Source organism: Numenius arquata, chromosome 12 (assembly GCF_964106895.1).
Source record: "Numenius arquata chromosome 12, bNumArq3.hap1.1, whole genome shotgun sequence".
Taxonomy (NCBI): Eukaryota; Metazoa; Chordata; class Aves; order Charadriiformes; family Scolopacidae; genus Numenius; species Numenius arquata.
This window is the reverse complement of record NC_133587.1, coordinates 24,583,887-24,607,023: the sequence shown is the minus strand read 5'-3', so window position 1 is coordinate 24,607,023 and position 23,137 is coordinate 24,583,887. Positions and strand designations below refer to the sequence as shown.

The window sequence follows — 23,137 nt, the reverse complement described above, 5'->3', positions numbered from 1 at the left end:
AAGAAGACATTTCAAGCTTGCCCAGAAGTTCAAAGACAAATAATAGGTAACCATTTTTTATCTCAATTACCATAGGGGTACTATGGAAAACTGTCACTTCATATTTCAACTGTAAAATATTTTCTTATGAACTGCAAGTACCTAAAGGTTTTCTGTTCCCCGCTTTCCAGCTAATCAGCATGGAATGCAAAACAACTTGTTTCTTTATTACCTGCTTAAATGGGAATAGTGATTAGCATAATAAAAGATTAGAAGTATCGAGACTTAAATCACATTATTGCTACTGTTCCCAGACATATTTCTGATTTCCCACTTTGCTCAGAACACATTCTATAAAAACCAGCTATAACCTTTTCATTTACACAAGTAGTGTGTAGCTGGCATACGGGATTAAGCATTGAAGTGAAATGTATCACAAACGGGATTCTTTCATCTTTTGAGTCTAGGATTGTTTTAAGAGTACAAGAAGCTTAGGGAGCCGTGCACATACACATGGGCAGAATAACTCAGCCTAGAGTGCATGGAGTGTCCTGGCTTGTCACTACACATAGAAAGTCCAACAGGGGAATTTGTGCAGCCCATTCCAGGACACATTTCAAACTGGGGGTTTGTACTCCACAGGTCAATACCATGCACTGGTATGATTTCAAACCAGAAATCAGTCTGGAAAACAGAGACTCTTAAGTATAAAAGTGCATTTTAGCACTTAGCATGAGCAAGACCTTCTTGCGAACCGGGTCACCCTAAGCTGAATCTCTCTTCCCTTGCAGACCTGAAAAAGCCCCCAGCAGGGCTGCCTGGACAGCACTGGCAGGAGCGGAGCCCTTAAATCTCCAGGCAGCCATTGCCTGAGGGTAATGGATCTGCTCTGAGCTGGAGCCGTGCAAGGGGGTATGAGTTTCAGTGCTCAGGCTTAAGGACCTGGACATCTAATGGGCCACCTTTCAGGGGTTACTTAGGTTTAGAGGAACCACGTTCACCTACCTCATGTGCCTTAGGGGATTATCAGATCATTGTGAGACTGTTGTGTAAAGGGCAGTATCACACATAATGAGTAGAGGAGCTTCATGGATCTCAGAGACTTTACTGCTGAACCCTGCTCAGACCCAAGCAGCTGTAGGTATTACCTCAGACAAAGTATCTAAGCCCTAGAGTCTTAGATACTTTAAACAAGTTTGGTGAAAAGGTACTTTTGATACTGCTCTCCTATTCTGCATAACGTCCCTTGAAAACCTAAGTGAGTCAGCCAGCAAAACACCCTTGTGGATCTAGCTGTTAGGCTTTTGTCTGCCCTTGGCATAAGGCAGCCACTTCTGAAGATTTAAAGTTTGAATATAAGTACCAACAGTGATAGCTAAATAAAACTATCAGCTAAGTTGTTCACAGCTCTTGCTCTTAGTCCTTCAGTAATCCAGTTCCCTATCTCCAATGTTGGAATGATAGTAGCACACTGAACCTGAGGGATGTTGCAAGGATTGAGAGATGCTTCTATCCTGTGTTAATGAACTGAAGCATGAGACACAAACCTGAGTCTACAGCATGCATAGATTGCAAGCGTGTGCTATTTGTCTGCTTATTTCTGAACTCACTGAAATATCACTATCACTTCACTGCTGAAATCTGAGACTTTCCTGAAGTTCATCAAAACAAAACCACCAATATCTACAGAATCTGAACATAAGTCTTTTCAAAACTTTGTATAAAGGTGGCTTTTAAAAATTCCTTGATCATTTAAGTGTCGTATTTCCATTCTATTGCAGTGCCAACTCTTTTGAAGTTAATAAACACAATTTATTTCTTGGGCAGTCAGCTCCAAATCTTTCCAGGGGAACTCACTATTTCAATAACACGAGCAAGTTGTACAAATTGAACCTATAATATAACAGCAAAGTTGCCTTAAAGATTCCAAAAACTTCCCTAGGAAACGACATCTCTAACATGCAGGCTACACCAAGTCCCTAAAGTATATAAACATTTTCAGAAGCATGAAAAGACGATATAAACAGATCTAACATTAATGAATTATCCCAATTTTAACATACTGGGAAGTCAGAGATAATGAAGAGCATACAATCCAAGTTTCAGCCACAGGTGACTACTCTGAGACAGATGCTAAGTGTTTGTGGCATTTTGTAGACATAGATCCTTGTGCAGGAGAAAGCTATGATACCATCTTAGCTTATATATTTATAGTTAGTTTCTTTTACTTATGGAACAGTTTTACTTATGGAATAGTTACAGAACATACATAGTTTAAAAAAAAATAAAGCTCCTAGGGGCATCCGTCTGCTGAAGTCAAAAGAAAATGATATGCCTTTGCTTTAGTCATGATGAAACTGTATGACATATGGCATATTGGATTTCAGAGTGGATAGTTTGATGATCCCTTATGAAAAGGGAAACTGTGATTTAAGCCTGTAGAGAGTGACAGGAATAGAGGATTTTGCTCTGAATGACCTACAAGAAGAACCTGACTCTCTGAAGATTGCAGAGTTTGCACAACAGCTGGCTGAAGTTACAGGTGGGAAACAGCCCGCTGTTGTAGAATAGTTATTTTCCTTCCAACACAGATTGCCCACATGGGGGAGTACAGTAATTCTGCAATAGTTCTGCTGGTCAATTTTCCTTGTACAGCTACAGGTTTTATATACACTTTCTGTTTTTCCAAAAACCATACTTTGTTGTGTGAATGCTGCAATATATGGTTTAAATTTCATGCAAGTAAAAAAAATATGCAAGACGCTGTTCTCAGTAGTAATGTTGCTCTGGCTAAGTGGGGTCATAATTTGTTGAGAAAAAAGGGTTGAAGAACTGGTATAGAGTTTTGTTTCTCACTGGATACATGTTTGCTTGTTATCCACATGGAAGTCTGTCTACTCTGGGAGATCTCACTTTAGAGTACAGAAGTGTTGCTGCAGCTCCACAGGAGGAACATCACTGTCTGTTACAGCCAAATCTGACCCTCATTGCTCCCTAACAGCAAACAGGCATTTTCCCTTGGCAGAAATTGGAGCACTAGATTAGTCAGAATATTATTGCCACGCTGGAAACCTGTCACTATCAGCTCAAAGCCTTCTTCAGGCTTTTGCACCAAAGACTAATTACCTTCCCCACTCTGGGCCTTACCTACAGCCAAGAGAGACAGCTTTTGGTTTCTCACCTCCTAGACCAATGTGTCCACTCAGATTTGCAACCCAGAAGCAGTGCTACAGAAGCAACCCAGGCATTACTCCTAAGCATCTGCTTCTGCTTACTTAAAAAACCCCTACAAGCATTCATTTGAAAGTAGACCGCAAATATTAATTTTCTTTGTATCCTAGGCACTTCTGAAATGTCTAAGTTAATACTTCACGTAATGCTTTGCTCTTGTTTTTCCAAGCAGATTTTCTTCTGCTGCAGCAGAGCAATGTATATCACAAGAAGAGATAACAGTCCAGGTTGATTTACAAGGCTGGTGACTGAAGAGCAGTGACACAGAGAAAAAGCTGGAGCACTGTGATGAAAGAACTTTCCATCCTTTGTGATTTTTAACCACGACAGTTAGGTTTTCTTGTTGACCAGGTGCTTCTTTATCACATGCAAAAAGAACATTTTAACACAGTGAATTTATTTCTGAGGGGAGCAAAATCACAACGTGATCCTGAGCAGTCTCCTGTGATCCAGTCATCTCCACGGAGAATGGAATAAGGCCTTTTTTTGTGTCCCCCTAAAATGAATAACCATGATGAGGAACAGCAAGCTAAAAAAAGACAGGAACTGGACTAGAAGGAAAGCGAGAGTATCTAGAACTGGTAGGGAGCAGAAAATTGTCACAGTTAAGACAGGAAGGAGTCCTGATCACAATGATTCTGCAGTGTAATGTACTCTAACTAAATAAACATTCAGTCTTCACATTTTGGAAAGCCTCTTTTCACAATATATGTATCCTCTTATTATTTCAGATGTGCTTCTCTATAGAACTGAACTGGTTGAAATAAGCTGCCTATTTCAGAAGCTGGAGGAGATGGGCCAAGCAAAGCAATGGGGCCTAAACCAGCCATCATCACCAAACCCAAGTTTCTGGAGAAAATAAAAATTAAAAAATAAGGTGTAAAATCTAGTATAAAATTCAGGGGACTGGACCATATCCTCACAGGTTTCCAAGATCCAACTGAACAAAGTCATGAACAAACTGGTCTAATCTCACAGCTGGCCCTGCTTTGAGCAGGAGGTTAGACTGAATGACCTCTAGTGGATCCTTCCATTCTGATATATTTTATGATTCTATACACAATTCTCCATTTGCTTAAATCTGGCTGAATACCACTCATCTTTATAGATACAAATTGAATGGTATGACTGTTTTTAACCTACTGAAATTCCAGTGCGGAGGCATAATCTTAGTCTGCTTTTCTGGATCCATCTTTTTTTTTTTTTTTTTTTTTTTACTGCTAGTCAAACAATGTCCATACACAGCCTACATGAAATGACAGTCTCGCTACTGTCAGTAATGGGCTAATTAAGAGCAATAAAACTGTTCAGTCTATCTGCTGCAGCTTGTCAAAGGCACAACTGTGCTGCAGCGTGGAGCCAGCTGTTTTTGGGGAAAAGTGCAGGACTGTCTCACAGTAGGTTCATCTTTGATTGCAGTATGATCTTCACAGGCAAAATGAAAAGCATTTTTTTCATGCAAACTTTAATTGAATAGAAATTGGTGTGTGGAGACCGTCTATTTTTCAGCAGTAAATTACAACTTGCCGGTTGAGAAGGGGCAGCCACAAATTCACCTAAATATGTGGAAGTGAATACAGTGCAGTGTTGCTTCCTGCTAAAAGTGAAGGATAAAACTCTTCTAGTTCTGCACAGTGAATTTGTGCCTCAGCGAGGAAAACAGATTTTTCAGCAGTTCCAGAATTCGGGAGACTCAGTTCTTCAGAAACAACAAAGCAAAACAAAGGATCTCAAGGTTTGCCTGTTCTTTATAAGAGGTCTGAAATTTACCATCTCTTCAAATATTACCTGCTAGAATTTAATTTATCCAAAGAGAAATGAGAACACTGACCACAAAGTATTAGACCTTGCTCAAACCAAAGCGAACAGATTCTCAGTGCTACAGCATTTATTCATGGAAGTAGAATCAAGCAATGCTTGAAAGCAAGAAATTGGCTAAGGGAAGCAAGATCTCTCCATGCTTGTTTGGAACAGTTTTCTACAAGTATCTTTACTCTTGAAGATGTTTGATATGTTTTCTGTGAAATGATTTCATTTAGTTCTAATTCCATTCAAGAGTTTTTTGCAAGACAAATTGTCAACAGAGTGACTTCTCAAATAACTTAGTAAGGGAGTAGAAGCTTAAGAAAAAATGTGACCTGATGTTCCTAATTCTGTACAGCATTCTTCAGCTATTAGTTCTTCAGCACGGCATCAAATTATTACACTGTTTTAGACTGATAATAACATTTTCTGCTTTCATTATGCATCCATTTTATACATAATATTTCAGAAACTAATCACGAGAGTTGAAAAACACAACAACAATAAATATCCATTATGAACCTGCATTTTGTGTCACAGAACTGGTGTTAAATAAATTCTTGCTGTGAAGGTCCATGAAGGTCAGTCAGTAAAGAACTTTTTGGAAAAGATAAAGGGCAGTTTCCATTTTGCTGTTGATGCTCCAGCTGATCCACAGTTAAATCGCTCCTGCTACTGACTTGACTGTCCTCGTCAGTGTGGCAGCGAGAGGCAGAGGAGACCCAACGTACCCGCTAAGTATAATGTGAGGTTAAAAGACAGAAGGCCCTGAGTCTTTGAATGTGTATGTCTTCCTACTCTTAAGAGAATAAGCATGTCTTTCATAGTTACATTACCACCCCACATCTCCATGTGATTAAATTATTTTTGATGAAGCCAGGGATATAGAGAGAAAATACGAATTTTATTATGATTTTTACTTCTCATTCTCCTTCAAAAGGATTTTAAAGTAGGGTTAAGGAAATAGGACCAAGGGCTTAAGTCCCCAAACAACTTATTGACTAATTTTTTTCCTGAAGTGAAATGGAACAATGATGTGTTGCTAGTAATCGCAACTGAGGTGTATATTTGTGTGAATACATGTATATAAGACCTAAATATAACAACCCTCTGTGCTGAATAACCTATGGACAATGTTTTTGGATATCCTTTGAGCGCAGCTGCATACCCACACAAAAAGGAAAAATCTCTTTCCTTACCTTTGGAGTTTACTGCACCAGCTGCAGTTGAAACCAATCTGGGCAGTGACACAGGGACCACAGCTGGTAAACTGGAGACAAGCTGGGATGTAGATAAACAAACACAAATTATTACATTAGTCTCACAAATAATTTTCATAAAAAACACAAATGAAGGATATCTCTTCTGATAATACATACTTAGGGACTCAACAGGTTCACACGTGTTCAAAATAAAACACTAAATCCAGACTATATACAGACAATAAGGCAGACATCGTGGTGGGAATTTGTTATAGACCCCCAAACCAGGATATAAAGGCAGATGAAATATTCTATAAGCAGCTGGCAGAGGCCTCACAATCACTCCCCCTTGTACTCATGGGGGACTTCAAATTCCCAGATATCTGCTGGAAATATAACACAGCAGAGAGGCAACAGTCCTGGAGATTCTTAGAGTGCATGGAAGACAACTTCCTAACGCAGCTGGTGAGAGAACCGACTAGGGAAAGTGCCCTACTGGACCTGCTGATAGTTAACTCAGAAGGTCTTGTGGGGGATGTAAACGTTGGAGGTCATCTTGGACAGAATGATCATGAAATGATACAATTTTCAATTCTTGCTGAAGCAAGGAGGGGGGCCAGCAAAACTGCCACCTTGGACTTCCGAAGGGCAGACTTTGGCCTCTTCAGGAGCATGGCTGAAAGTGTCCCTTGGGAGACAGTCCTGAAGGGCAAAGGTGCCCAGGAAGGCTGGTCGTACTTCAAGGAGGCACTCTTAAAAGCCCAGGAAAGAGCCATACCCAAATCCCAAAAAACAAGCAGGAAGGGAAGAAGACCAGCCTGGCTAAATAGAGAGCTTTGGCTGGAGATCAGGAACAAAAAGAAGCTTTATGATCTTTGGAAAAGGGGCCTGGCAGGCAAGGAGAAATACCAGGAAGCGGTGAAGATATGCAGGGGGAAAATTAGAAGGGCCAAGGCTCAAGCCGAGCTCATCTTGGCCACTACAGTTAAGAATAACAAAAGGGTTTTTTTCGGTATGTAAACAGTAAAAGGAAGATTAGGGATAATGTGGGCCCACTGATGAATGAGATGGGCACCCTAGTGGTGGAAGACACGGAGAAGGCAGAGTTGCTGAATGCCTTCTTTTCTTCAGTCTTCACTGCTAAGGCTGTCCCTCATGAATCTCTGGCCTTGGAGGCAAGGGGGAGGGTATGGAGAGAGGAAGTTTTTCCTCCAGTAGAGGAGGACCAGGTTCGGGACCACTTGGCCAAACTGGAAATTCATAAGTCCATGGGCCCTGATGGGATGCACCCACGAGTGCTGAGAGAGCTGGCAGATGTTATCACTGGGCCACTCTCTATCATCTTTGAAAGGTCATGGAGAACAGGAGAGGTGCCTGAAGACTGGAGGAAGGCCAACATCACTCCAGTCTTCAAAAAGGGCAAGAAGGAGGACCCTGGGAACTACAGACCAGTTAGTCTCACCTCCATCCTTGGGAAGGTAATGGAGAGACTCATTCTAGATGTCATCTCCAAACAAGTTGAAGAGCGGGGAGTTATTGGAAGTGGGCAACATGGGTTTACCATGGGTAAATCATGTTTGACCAATCTGATAGCTTTCTACGATGCTGTAACTGGTTGGTTGGATGAGGGGAGGGCAGCAGATGTCATCTACCTTGACTTCAGCAAGGCTTTTGACACAGTCTCCCATAGCATCCTCATTGGGAAACTAAGGAAGTGTGGGCTGGATGAGGGGACAGTGAGGTGGATTGAGAACTGGCTGTGTGACAGGACCCAAAGGGTAATGATTAACGGAGCAGGTTCAAGCTGGAGGCCTGTAACCAGTAGTGTCCCCCAGGGGTCAATACTCGGTCCAGTCCTGTTCAACATATTCATCAGCGACCTGGATGAGGGGACCGAGTGTATCCTCAGCAAGTTTGCTGATGACACCAAACTGGGAGGGGTGGCTGACACCCTGGAGGGCCGTGCTGCCATCCAGCAAGACCTGGACAGGCTGGAGAGCTGGGCAAGGAAGAACCTCATGAGGTTCAACAGGGAAAAGTGAAGGGTCCTGCACCTGGGGAAGAAGAATGTTAGGCACCAATACAGGTTAGGTGTAGACCTGCTGGAGTCAAGTTCTGAAGAGAAAGATCTGGGGGTCCTCGTAGAAAAGAAAAATGACAATGAGCAGTGTGCTCTTGTGGCCAGGAAGGCCAATGGAATCCTGGGCTGCATAGGGAAAAGTGTGGCCAGTAGGTCGAGGGAAGTCATTCTCCCCCTCTACTCTGCACTGGTGAGGCCACAACTGGAGTATTGCATCCAGTTCTGGGCTCCCCAATTCAAGAGGGATAGGGAACTACTGGAAAGAGTCCAGCGAAGGGCAACAAGGATGATACAAGGATTGGAGCATCTCCCTTATGAGGAAAGGCTGAGAGAGCTGGGACTCTTTAGCCTGGAGAAGAGAAGGCTGAGGGGAGACCTTATCAATGCCTGTAAGTATCTAAACAGTGGGTTGAAGGAGGAGGGAGCCAGACTCTTTTCAGTGGTTCCCAGTGACAGGACGAGGGGCAACGGGCACAAGTTGGAACATGGGAGGTTCCACTCAAATATGAGAAGAAACTTCTTTACGGTGAGGATGACAGAGCACTGGAACAGGCTGCCCAGGGAGGTTGTGGAGTCCCCTTCTTTGGAGATTTTCAAGACCCGCCTGGATGCAGTCCTGAGTAACATGCTCTGAGATGCTCTGGGCAATCCTGCTTCAGCAGGGGAGTTGGACTAGATGATCTTTATGGTCCCTTCCAACTCTAAAAATTCAGTGAAATTCAGTGAAAATTCAGTGACTATTACAATGCATTGCATTTGTACACAGAGGTACTTTTTGTCTGTAGGAGTAAATGTAATCCCATTTCCACATCTGTTCACTCAGCTTCATGGCTATGTTTTTATCTTTTTGCTTAATATTAAGTATTCCCTTAAATCTCTTTCTTCCCTGGCTCCAGTATTCCTTGCTGTTGCTAACATTCAGACATACACAGATAATACGACTGGCAGGCAAGTGTGCAAGAACTATAATTGGATTAGAAAAAAGAAAAATAGCCGTTTCTCTTTTTTTTTTTTCCACAGTAGTACAGCTGGCAGTTTAAACCCAGACATTTCTAAACAATGTAGTTTTACCTTGGACAAAAGAGGAAGATGAACTGCAAAATGTATTTGGGGGATATTCCTGTGAAACACAGTACACCGAAGAATTTGTGTTTGCCTTGCAAGCATGAAAACTGTTCTTTTTTTCTTGAGGAAACAAATTTAAGGTCAATATAATCATTCTTCTGAAAAAGTGATTTGGCACAGATTTCATTCAAAACATACAGGGAGCTATATACCTATAAACTAACTTGAGATACATGAGGGTGCACTGAATAATGCATCATCCACCTGGGAATAAATCTGAGAGAGGATCAGTGAATTCATCCATGATTCCAAGTCCACAGATAAACAAAATATTTAAAATTGTGTCCCTCCTCCTCTGTGAGGAGGGGTACCCTCCCCAGATCTGGCTCCTGCCCATGTTATGTTCTACTTACTTGGAAGAGGTATCATTTCAACAGCTGAGAGATTGGTAATCTTTGACATCTGTAGCTCGACCCTGTGGTACTCGTATATTGTTCTTCTACGGACATCTACCAGGAAAGAAAAATAAAAATATTTTCACACTTAACTATTCTGCAGTCTGTAGATTGTGAACTGTAGGTGATGTAATGGTTGCTCACAGTTCCTTAGATGCACATGACACCGATTTTCCTCAAGAATATAGTTTTAACTTTAGACACCATGAGGGAACATGTAAAAGGTAGAGACAGAATTTTTCACTTGAGAAACCACCAGAGCTGACAAAATAGGTACCTATTCCCACCAAGGGATTATGAAAACGCTGAGTGTGCTCTCAGGCATCTTAGCCATTCATTTAGGCAGAAATTCTAGAGAGAACACTGTCAGGCATTTTTGGGTACATTTCAGATGCTTGCTTTCCTAAGACATTTCTCAGCTTACAGACTTGAGAGAAATGCTTTATATGCTCACTTTGTCAGTTGTCAAGATGAGCAAACAAAACTGATTTCATCGCTTAATCAAATTTGTTAGCTACAAGCTGCCTCACATCTAAATGCACTAGAACATTTTTTTTCATATTATAACATTAGAGAAGACAAGTCTTCCTAAACAGCCAATGCTATGCATAATATTTACACAAGCTAACTGCACCTAAGTTTCTCAGAAATTCAATATAATCAATATACTGTTCTTATGGGCTTCAAACACACAGATGACTGTAAGACCCAAGCACAAGGTAAGTGTGAAAAAAAAAATAAAATCACGTAACTGTTAGTTTCCAGATCAATATCCTATGATATATTCCAAGTATTCCAGATTTCAAGTGCACGGCTGCAATGCAGACTGGTGAGCTTGTATATTTGCAAATTAAAAGTACAGGCTATACTGGCAACCTGACACAATAACGATGGTTTCCTGGTCCACTGGATAGAAATTTATGTCCTTTTTGAAGGCCTGCTAAACTAATTGCAATGAATGCTAAATATAATCACAGACCTTGTGGAATCATGCCGGAGAGGAATAAAGGGTTACATACAAAGGATTAACAGGTTACTCTGGTCAATGGCTGGTTTGAGCCTACAGAAGATAAGGAATTGCAGAAAGCCACAAATTCAATCATAGTCAGTGTTCTGTGTTGCCAGCCCCGTATGGATTAAGGCACACCTTGTTGCTTGGTATAGAGGCTGCATTTCTGCAGGTTAAGTGGGATCACGTGGGCTCCCCAACTGTTAAGCAATCACATGGCACCAAATCCCCATCCCTGGAAGCGTTCAAGGCCAGGCTGGATGGGGCTTTGAGCAACCTGCTCTAGTGGAGGTGTCCCTGCCCATGGCAGGGGGGTTGGAACTTGATGATCTTTAAGGTCCCTTCCAACTCTAATCATTCTATGATTCTAAATCCGAAGTTTTTCACAATCTCTTGTTAGGAGGGATGTTGTAGGCATTTTTCAGACAGAAAAAGGAATCTCAACTAAAGTAAATCAAGGAATAAATACTAAATTTTAAGGGAAGAGAGAAAGTACACTAAGGTGTCCTGTGGCTAAGGTGCCTCTTGGCTCATGTGGATGATGCTTTGGCCAACCTCTAAAAGGGAATCCCCCTTACACCATACAGCAAATAACCATCAACCTACTGATGTCAGATGGAACAGACAGGGGAATCTCTGAGGAGGGAGGGGAAGCAGAAGCAGAGCTGTACTGCCTGGGATAACTCTCTCCTGCATCAGCTGGGGCCCTGTGGGGGAAGCAGCTTCTCTGCCCTTTCTCACTGCATAAGCTCTCAGCTACAGGTAGGCAATGTCTGGCTTTCAGACAATAAAATTTCTATTTAGCTCCAAATTAGAACCTTTGCCAAGCAGTTCCTCTTTCCATTTATTTGAAGCTGACTTTGCTATGGCTTCACCCCTTCTGACAACAAATTTTTCTTTTGGTATGAAACACACATATAATTGAGCTAGTTTTATGTTTTACCTACAAAAGTAATTCTGACAAGTTAAAGGATAAATACAGGGATGTCCCAAATGTTTACTCCAATAAATGCCTTAGTCATGTCCTTCAAAAACACCAGTCAGAAGGGTTTTCAAGACAAAGCTAATCTTGTGCTAAGGTGGGGAAAATCTCTTGCCAGCAGTGAGAGGTTTATGCTCCCAGGATGGTAAGTCCCATAAAAGCAGCTGCCAAATCAGAGCGATCGGGAAATGTGTTTGAAATGAACTCTTGCCAATGCTGAAGGCTGTAATTTGTTTCCACAGAAATCTTTATCCTTCTGTCCAAAAAAATAAGCAAATGAATGCACAAATTAACATGGCGAGTGCCGGCACTTTAATTGAACTCCCTTTCATCTCATCAGTGGTGGTATAAACTGGCATGCCATAATTCTGTTTACTCTGAACCTTTCCTAACAGACTCTTCCACAGGGCTTACAAGAAATAAGGAGCTCCTGGCTTTCCAAAAATCTAGTAAGAATCACTAACTCAAGTCACAGGCACTTCTATCTCACCCAGTGCAGGAAGTTTCTAAAAAAAACATTGATTTTAAGAGGATTATGTATGTTATTAAAAAAACATAATTTGTAATCAGGCATAGTTCAACATGACTATTGATCCCATTAAATTCCCTGCCTAGTAGGCTGTGGTTTGATCTCTTTGGGAAGAAAACTGTGCCAACTACAGGTGGTGAGTTTGCATATGAGGGGTCCATCTACTGTAAGAAACCTAAGCACAGAGAGATATTTGCATAGTCACCTTCTAACAGCTTTGTATATACTTGCAAGTAGGTGGTTGGAAACATGAGTGTTCAAATGTATCTGCATGGCCAGGTTGCAAAAAAATGCAGGTGTAGATTCTTTTGAAAGTCTGACTTGAAACATGCCATGCTTAGCTCCTCAAAATGCACTTTTTCCTCCCAATTTCAAATTCTGAGCCTGCGTCCCCTTAACAAAACAGGCTAGAAAAGGTAGACTCAACAAGATAAACAAAAATGAATATTCTCCCCTGACACTTTCCCCCTCAACTTCTCCAAACAACACTCCTGCTCCCAGCTAAGACACACACTGCCTTTCACTCAGGTGGAACTTGTTCTTTGTCTTATGCTGTCTATTTAGGTCTTTTACAAACACCTTAACTTGAAAGGAACTAGTGAAATCATATGATGTAGTAACAGACAAAAATTTAAGCATCATATGTAGGTATTTTACTGAAAAGAGGCATTACAGAGAAGGCAGAAAAGGAAAAGAACATTTTTGCATGCATATATACTCTTGAAGTACCATTCCTGGTTCTGAATTTCAGAAAACATGTATGTACTCTTCTCCTAGTCATAAAAATATTTTAATTTTCTGTAGGTCTGAGTATCTCAAATACCCTTTTTAACAGAATGACATAAATGTGTTTTTTTGTTTGTTTGTTCAATAACAGTATCCATTTTTTTTGCATTTGTTTTAATTTACAGCATGGTCCAAATTGTTCTTTGGTTTGTTTCTGTGGCATGTACATGTGCTATTTTTGAATACAAGGCCAAAAGATACAGTCCCAGCAGAAAAAGCTGAAGAAAACACCAGTACTTACTTGAGGTTAAGTACATTCCTCAGTGACCTAGAGAGATAACGTGGTGGATCAGAAGGCCAGTTGAAAGAATCCCTTCAAGGGATTAACAACGGATCAGTAAATTATAGATGTGTAAGATTCTGGTGCGACAAAACATTTCTACATAGTTTTATCACAGTAGTTTTAAACTAAATAATGGCATATAAATATTCTATGAAACAGAACTTCCAGAGCTAACTAAATATATTAAACAGAGAGAGTGCTCTGGAGATGGAGCCGTGCCAGAAGAGCACCATTGACTTCCTAAAATACCTGAAGGGCCAGTAGCTAGTAATAAACCATTCTAAATATGTGTCCAACAGATGCACAATTTCTCTCGTACTTCTCCATCACATAATCACTTTTCCTCACACAGCATTCCTCAGCTAAAACCTGCAACCCAGTGAAATGTGAAAATATTGAAGAAGTCAGTCTGATTTTTTTAAATTGTATGTTCACACAAATAAAAATCTTTGTCAGTAAAAGACTTCTAGGGAATTGAGATCGGCCATAAAGCCAGCAAAAACTGCTAAACAAGGCCATATGTATTCATATAGCTACACTTTAATTTTTAAGTCTAGCTGATAGAGAAAACACAAATGGTAGGAGGGTGCATCTGATTATGCAGAAGTCAATTTGAAGCAAACAATTTATGAAACATATCCAGCTTACACTGCAAGCAATTTGTGAAAAATATAAGGGTGAAAAACAGAAGGGTTGGGCACAGCTGCTGTACTATACAGCCACTGGTTTTGCTTAATAGGGACTTCGTTTAGCACCACTGGCTGAATAAAATTGTCATGCAAATATATGTTTTGCCAGCCTTGTCTGTCTGATTGCCATCGCTACAAAAGGCAAGGGAATCAGAATGTCAAAGAAATCTTTGTTCTTTGTTTTTAACAGCTTCGTATTGCTAAACTTATCAATATTAACTAATTAATTCATGAGGCACTGACACTGAAATCAAACACGCCTGTAATCAAACCACCACCACAATTGCTCTTGGTCATGGACTATTACGCACATGTCTTAATCTAGATCAAAACTCAGATTCTCTAATTGTATTAAATTTTATCATTTTCCTTAAAGTTACTAAGAAATCCTTTAAAACCTGGAAGCTGCACCTCAAAGACATATGATCTGTGAATAAGCAAACCAGTGAGGTAGGCTCTGAAAATACCTGCTTTCTGAATACTATAGAAAAACCTGTTCTCCACTAACGCTCTGTGCCTAGCACACATCGTCTACTTTGAAACTCTCCATATCCTTTCAGATTTACCCCAACTCCTGATACCAGCTGAGCTGCTCCTAGTACAGGATATAGTTGTGAAAAACATGTTTTAACCCCTTAAGCCACCATGCACCGAACCACCTAGCTCTGAGATTCGTCAATGGCCAGTTAAGGCTTTGGCTAAAATGAGAACATTTTAAACTTTAGTGACCTCGTGCCAGTCCCTGAAGTGCTGTTATGCCGCCTAAGATTGCCAGCATGCCCATCTCTTTCCCACACTGCTCCTGAATTGCATTGTGGCACCAAGGAACGCAGCTGTCTAGCTAAACCCTTTTGGGCCAGTAGATAAACATGCAGGGCTGGAGGTGTTTGCACTCTGTTGAATTAGTTATACTAGTGGAAAGCAAGAATAAATACTGTGAGTTTAGAGCAATGACTTCAGGGCCCGTTTTGCACAGAGGTAAATGACATTACTAGTAAGGCAGCAGCAAACTAGACTTTGGGATTTCCCGGATGGTGCCGCACCTTTATACAATAAACAGCACAACATAAACTGCTAGTCTTCTTTTACCCTTCAGGAAGGTAATGTTAAGGTTCTTTCAGGGGCTCCACCATTGTAAACAAACTGGAGAGAAATCTTCAACAAACAGTTATAACATGCAGAGTTGTCACTTAATTATATGCTTGAGTTACACTACATATTGAGTAGCACTAATTGCACCGAAACTGGAATATTACTAACACATAGCTCAACTATTTCATTTGTGTACACAGTGTTGTTGAGTAATTTCAGTGTCATTAAATGTTGGGTTGTCAAAGTATGGATTTCTTAAAAGAGTAAAGTCTTCTTTACTCTTAAGTCTACTTCTTAAAAGTACCCGATACAGTAGAGGCCAAGATAACGGAGAGCTATGTCTCATCGTGGAGAAAAACCCAGCCATTATCTGTAAGTGCAAGTAACTCACTGTGTAGACCCCCTGAATCTGGCACTCTCTCATTTTAGCAGTGAATTTCATGCTCTCATGGAAAACAAAGCACAGTCTGGGCGTGCTTACCAGTGGGATTGCTAAAATTTCCTGGGTTGCAGGAAATACTTTTTCTTTTCTTCTTCATGCACAATAAAAAGCTAATTGAAAGACAAAAGGGAAGAGAGCACTGAAACAAAGAAGAGAAATCTGGTAACCCTGAAGGAAAGGAAAGGTGTAGAAGAAGAAAGATAGTAATGAAATTAGAGAGAGATCTTGGGATTCTGCAGAAAGGGAGAGCAAAGGACACTGTAGGCGACTGAAAGAAGGAGCAAGAACAGAATGCCAAGGATGGCTGAGAAAAAAACAAGAAATAAGAAGGAACAGGGAAGAGAAGGTGGTTGCAACGGGACAGGGCCAAGGTTTCTGATGCAGTGAAGATGTTGAAAAAAAGGGAGGAGACAAGACTTGCTGAAAGAACTATCTCCCAGCTTTGTCTTCACCAACCATGTGTTGTCTAACTGCGAGACATCCATTAAACATTCTTATTGTCTTTGTTAGAAGAGGAAAAATAGTTAGTGTACAAGTGTTCAGCCTGTCTGAAGAAGAAGAAGAAATCAGGGTGGTCCCTCTAACTTATCAGACAGACCAAAAGCAAAGGTCCAGAGCCTGGCTCACTTCACTTGAATTACCTGGAAGAAGCAGAAACTTTTCCTCTAAAAATCAATCAGTGGACTTAGTTTGCCATTTTGCTATCATATAAATCAGAATTTAGGGCTTTTCTTTTTGACCTTGGTGTCAAGCAAAAATTCGCTTCCCTTCACCCATAACCGTGTATTCCAAAGCACCTCTAGAGTATATACAGGCATAAGTATCTATACATATATATATAAAAATATAAAATAGTGGCCAATCTGCATCAATAGTACCACATATAAGCTCAAAAATAAAGACATTGTCTATATATAAGCAGCAGTTGCAGATCAATAAAAAAAATTAAACATAGAAAACAGGGAGAAAGCCATCTGCCCCAAATCTCTCCTCTCATGCTCTAATTCTTAAAAGATAAGGAGAAAATACGTAGGTACCTGTACTCTTTTAGAGAGAGATAAAGAGCGTAATACTGCAATGCCTTTATATGTAGGAGTACATTAACAAAAATAGGTATGAAATACTCAAGGTCCTCCATTTCAAAAAGGTCAGAGAAGCCTTTCTTTTTGCTCTTGGCTCTTGAAGAGGATCCTTTTCAGCACTCATTAAAATGCACTTTTGAAATGAAATGGCTGATCAAAAAGCATGTTTTTCTCTCCTCAGAATGAAATAGGTTTGCCTGGCTTTGGAATTCACCTTTCACAAGTATTAAAAAGTTATTACTAATGTTTTGGGCAGTATGTCTGAAAAAATCTGATAAAATCTAAGTCTTCCAAAATTAATTCAATAAAACTGGGACTATTATACTGTAATTTTAAAACACTGAGCATACAAAGTGCACCAAAGACACTCAGCATTTTAGAAAATTGACAGGATATTTTTGTTCAAATAGGCTTATTTTGCACTTAATGTCTCCTTTTCAAATGCAAGATGTATACAAAAATAATTGACAAAAACCAAACATGAAGCAGTAGAGTTGGGTTTTTTTTTTGATTTGCGTGTTTTTTTTTTTGTTTGTTTGTTTTTTTTTTTTTTTATAACTAGCCATGAACATAAAGGGAAACTGGGTTCTCTTGATGGAAATGTCTTTGCTAAAGTGGTAAGCAAGAACTAATAGCTATACTATCTTTGCCTTCTTTTGGGACAAACAAACAGCATTTTATATTCTTCCCTTCTCTTTAGGAGCTAACAAATAAACTAAAACAACAATTCTATCATATCACTTTTTCAGTAATTAACTAGAGCCATGGTTGATTTAACACCTCTGAAAAACAAGAATGCAAGAACATGCATATTTTAAGAGCATCTGACAATGGCTCTCTATAGACCAACATTATTTACCAGTTCTGTCAGGGTGCTATTATGTTGCCTGTACATACTAATATAAACCTGTATCATTGAAAGCACAATTTAGCTTCAGGAAAATCTACTGCATACTGATGGTTCCCTTGATTAATACTAGCTCTAGTGTAAGCTGCAAACTAGCAAAAATAATCATGAATTACCACCATCCAGAGAACCAGCCATTAAGGAGAAAAGTGCTGCGTTCCACACAGTAATACAGAAATAATGCTATCAAAACTGTTGCTGCAGTGGCACATTTTAGACTCTTCACCCACATTCTATTCTTCTTATCTGCCACTCCTTAATGTAACTTAATGAACAGAGTAAGTTTAAGATGAAACACTAGACCGATTTTCTGGTAATTACAGTCATTTCACTTAGCAGAAAGTGTCATATGACAAAAAGATTTACAGAGATACTAAAACCAGAAGACTAGTAAGTAACCACGTATTCAACAAAACCAATGTTATGTAGTGGTAGTAAAACAAGGTGCACATCCGAAACATTGCTACAGAATGAAACATTCAAAGTAGAACAAAGACTCACATATACCACATATTTTACATACGGAATATGCAATTCTAAAATAAGTCCTTTAGTGTTGCTTGATGATGGAGGCCTGGTGCCAAAAGCTCTGCATACTGCTTGCATCTCTTACACTGAATTTCTGTGGGACTGTTCTCATAAACCACCTGCACAAGTCAATCAACCTAATTTCCACCTGAATCCATTTTAGGAGCTCTTACAAGCTGAAGACTCACAAAAATATTCAGATCATTCACTCACAAACATCACTCCAATTGCTGAAACCAGTTGCCTAGATTCATTTGTTCCTAAGCACTCAAAAGCAATCCATGCAACCATAGGCACATCACAGCTATCTATCATACTTCAGAATCAAATTTCTTCCAAGATCTGATCTTGTAAGTGTAATCTGGACATGCCAACCTCCTTCACACTAATCTGAGTTCACAACAAGCAATAGATGGTATGGAAATTTTCCATTTTCCCTATGGCAAAGACACGTAAAACTCCCTCATACCAAAGACTGTTTAAATGTGATGAGGAGGTAGCATAAGCTGAAACGCAATGGCACCTGCAACTTCAGTGTCAGCCCCATCTGCAGACTGCCTTAAAGATGGGATGGATCAGGCCAGTACTTATGAGCTTATCTGCATTACATCTCTGTCAGGGTTTGCTTTAGGAGAATGTGCCTGGACTTAGTCCTAGGATGCTGGTTCAAGCACAGCTCCTTCCATTTACATCCTGCTATTAGGGGATCATCAAAAATTGAACTTAATAAATTTTCTCCAAATAAATAAAACCAGCAGACTTGGAAAGTGAGTGTACTCTCTAATGGCTAAACAACCTCAAAGGGTTCTGGTTGTGTACACAGTTCATTAAAACAAGCCATTCATTTTCAGTCAAGCCATACAAAGTATAATTAAAGCCAGAGAAAATTAAACGTCACCTGTATTACTGTTGCCACAATTATGTGAGCCCAGGATGTTATTTAATAACTATATTTCCTCTTCTCTCACTAAAGTGTATATATGAATTTGAAGTTCAGAATATAAAGCATCAAGAACTTCCAGCCTGGATATTTTTCTCTTTTGGAGACAGATGATTTTTCTAAACAGGTTGCTTCTTCCTTACCATGGATATGGAGAAATATTCCAGATAAAGTATCTTATGGAATACCAAATTGTGCTGGTTGATAGTTTATTTTTACATTATTTGGCTGGCCATTTAGTTTTATTTACTTAATTTATCAGCTCAAAAGAAACAATGACAGAGAAAGCCACATCGGGAATTATCAAGCAAATAAAATTATACTTGAATTAACAAGCTGAAATTAGCTAAGTGATTTGTTGTGCAGCTAATCACCCTTGATGAAATCAGCTTACACTCATTTCTCAGGCTCCAAACCATTAGCACCATTACAATTCTACATACTGGGAATTTGCTGGATCCTGTGCACGACCACAAACGCATCTGAGAGTCCCACTTTCACTGGGTGGTTGGTCGAACTTATCTGTGTCACAGCAACAGGAATCTGGAAGACAAAGCAGGAAGATATATATGAAATACTGAAGTAAGAAAATTCAGATTAAAAATAACAGCACTGCCAGAATGAACCAGTGTAAATTAAAAGTCCTGAACAAATATTTTATACAATACAGCATAATATGACTAAGGGTTTATTGAAGATCGAACTTACTGGGTTTAATTTTTATTTTATCCCAGTTTGCTTTGCTTCTTATATAACAATATTCACATCAACACTTAGAGGTGTAACAATTGTTAATGATGAAACAGAAAAGGGTAGTAATTTTCAGTAACTTATTTCCCCCAGTTGAAGAAAAAGTGGGATGATGTGCTAGCATCAGACAAAGAGGAGGAGGTAATACCTCTGTCTACTATTGAACACACAAACTGTGGAAGTTCAGCTGAGATGAACATTTTTAAAGCTTATGGATCAGTTAATTTGCACTGAAAACTGTGTGAAGAGCTATCTGAAGAGAGATTTGGCCCAATGATACTCATGCTTAATAAATCTTGGAATAGAGGAGAAAAAACCAATGTCATGAAAAATGCAAGTGCTCACTTGCTAATATCTAGGTGGAAGAAATAAAAAGACTTAGATAACCATAGACTAGTTCAGCTTTACATAATAGAGATATTGATGCTGGCAACGTGGTTGTATGAAAATAGGTGTCAAGTTTGATTTCGCTATTTGGGCAAGACCGTGGCTTTGGCTGATACTTGTATAGATGTAATAGCTTTTGCAAGGTGTTTGACTTAGTGACATGTAGCATTTATACATTATTAATACAGTTAACAAGACTGACATCACAAACAGCCACCATCACTAAAGAAGCCCAGACTGACAGTGTGTCTTTACAGTATATCTTGCTTCTCCAGACGTCAGACCTAGTATTCAAAAGTTTTATCAAAGACTGGGAAGGAAACGTAAATTTACTGTCTAGCAGTTCTGCACATGACACTGGCAGAGTAAAAATAATGAAATTCCTGGATCAATTAGTAAAGTTAGACCTTTGCAAAAATGACAAAGTTATAAGTTGGAGAAAAAATAGTGCAAGGTAGGGGTTTGGGGACCATGTTCTAGAAAGTAGCAGTTCTGGAAGGAATCTCAGTATTGTAGTGAACGAACAACTCTAGCTGTCAGAAGGGACGTCACAGCAAGAAAACTTAATTGAATAGATATTTGGTTACACAAACAGTGACACACAGCCTAGGAGGGGGTGGCCATTTTACTTGTACCTGCGCATTAGATCATATCTGAAATGTTACACAGACTTTGGGAGTATCTATTTCTTAAAAACATGCTGAAAACTTAAGAGAAGGAAGATTAAAAGACTCATAAAAATATTTTAAAAGCTTTTGCAGTTCTCAAATGCCACTAACAGAAGAGTCAAAGATCTCCATCTATTTGGCTTCGCAAAGGGAAAATGGGAAGCTGGCTAGATTACCATAAACAAGTACAGCCATGGGGAGAAATTATTCAGGGGCTAAAGAGCGTTTTCATCTAGCACACAAAGATATAACCAGAAGCTGGAAGTCACAGACAGATTTCTTCAAAGTTGAATAAGCCACATGTTTCTATGACTGAATGTTATTAACCACTGCGATGAACTACCAAGGGAAATTATGATTCTCTACCCATTGCTGATTTCAAATCACAGCTGGATATCTTATTTCTCAGAGTTGACCTTCAGTTAACCAGAAATTACTAGGCTGAAGACAGATGAAACAGGATCAAGTGTAAGAAACTGAGATACAAGGTGCTAGCTCAGCTAATCTAACAGCCTGCTCTGGCTTTATCTGTGTAAAACTACCAAAATTATTCTGTTGGCCAATATTTTTCAGATAGCAGAAAAATGCCAAAGTAAAAAGCTGGTAACGCATCCAGTGAACGAGGATTCAGTATTGTCTACATGTCAATTAATGGCATGACTGCTGGTTGAACATCAATAGTTGTTCTTCTCCTTGTTCCCAAAATATCATTTAGCTGTGCATTTTCTTTATTACAGTTAGCTGTCTAGGAAAAGTTAAATTTGAGAATATTAACAGAAAAAGTGAGTTGTGGTGAATAAATAGTGTCATAAAGGTCCATTTCTTTTACTTGATTTAGGGACTGCTTTAGCTGATTTATTTAAGGGTTCTTACATACATAATCTGCTTTGGTATAATAAAGAGAATGATGTTAAACCAACATGAAAAACAGAAGTGACTTGGAAGCTATTGTAGAATGGAAGTTATTGGAGAATGTTACATATTTCTGCAAAATAATAATTAGGAACACAATAGTACTTATATAGGGTTTTCATATGTCGTGACAGGCTGATGTGTTAAACAGTTGAACAGTAAGCTAAGGATGTGCCAGTGGTTGCTAATGGGTGGCAGAGGTTTTATGGAATTATATTGAGAGGATGAATTTTAAATAGAATTATTCCAAAGTGTGTGTTACCATAGACAATATGAACTCTTGTGTTGTAAAAGCCACCAGTTTACGAATAAGCTTCCAAAACGCACCCTACTGCTGGGCCAGTGACATCTATATTTTGGATTATATACTTTAACAATAGGGAGTAAGATATTTAAAATTCATGTTGAATTCTATTCATCATTGAGATCAGTGATTTAGTCAGAGTTCTCAAATTTTATTCTTTTCAACTTTGAGGACGTCAGAACCTTACCCTTCAAAAAAGAATAAAATAATGGCCTCTGACCTTATTCAGAAGGAGATGGTAAGCAGGGAGCAACTACTGCCCCAATTCAAAACTGAGTCAAAGACAAGAGCCAGAGTATGCTGCAAAATAATAATTAGGAACACAATAGTACTTTATATAGAGTTTTCATTGCCAGTTTCCTAAATAGTTATTAATTACTCTACAGGTAAAACTGCACAAAACTTAATCAGGAATTTTAAATTGCATACATTGATCACTTTATAAAATCAAAGATCCTGTTTCCATGTTAATATTTGTGGTAATAATAACGGAAGCAAAGAAATGCTAGGCATTTAGAATGCAGGCAGAATATCCATGAAGACTGTGGATTATTTTTATTATTTTATTTTCAGGAAACAATCACAAGGTTTGGAGTCTTGTTACTGAAAACAGAATATTTTCCATCATGCATAGCAGGAGCATCTATTGTAAGTGCTAGCACTTAATCAGTTCCATTCAATTCTGCCTCCTTTCACAGTAGAAAGAAATTCTACTACAAGTCTCTTTTAGAATTATTTTCCAACTTCACATATATTGGGCAATTTGAACAAGCATTTCAACTTTAATAATGGTTTCTGGATGACTACATAAATAGTCATTACTATTTAAATGAACAAAGAAAGCCTGCAAGCCAATGAAATTAAGAAAAATATCCAAAACCATTAACAAAGCCTTTGGTACCTTTGCCTAATTTGTCCTGTATTAATCATGGACAGAAAAAGAAAACAAATGCTACACTAAGGAACATTAGCTGTAAGCACTAATGGGAAAAGACTATATAGAATAGTTATTTTGTTCAAAAACAAGTAAAG

General features: G+C 39.2%; 1 protein-coding gene across 1 annotated transcript in view; it reads right to left on the bottom strand.

The window, feature by feature from the left end:
* Positions 1–23,137, bottom strand: part of PLXDC2 (plexin domain containing 2) — a 283,134-nt gene that overhangs the window by 49,954 nt on the left and 210,043 nt on the right. Inside the window, exons 7-9 of the mRNA XM_074157175.1 lie at positions 19,528–19,627; positions 9,774–9,869; positions 6,213–6,294 (exon numbers count right to left, since the gene is read on the bottom strand). Coding sequence (XP_074013276.1) covers positions 6,213–6,294; positions 9,774–9,869; positions 19,528–19,627 — 278 coding nt within the window. The remainder of the gene's footprint in view (positions 1–6,212; positions 6,295–9,773; positions 9,870–19,527; positions 19,628–23,137) is intronic.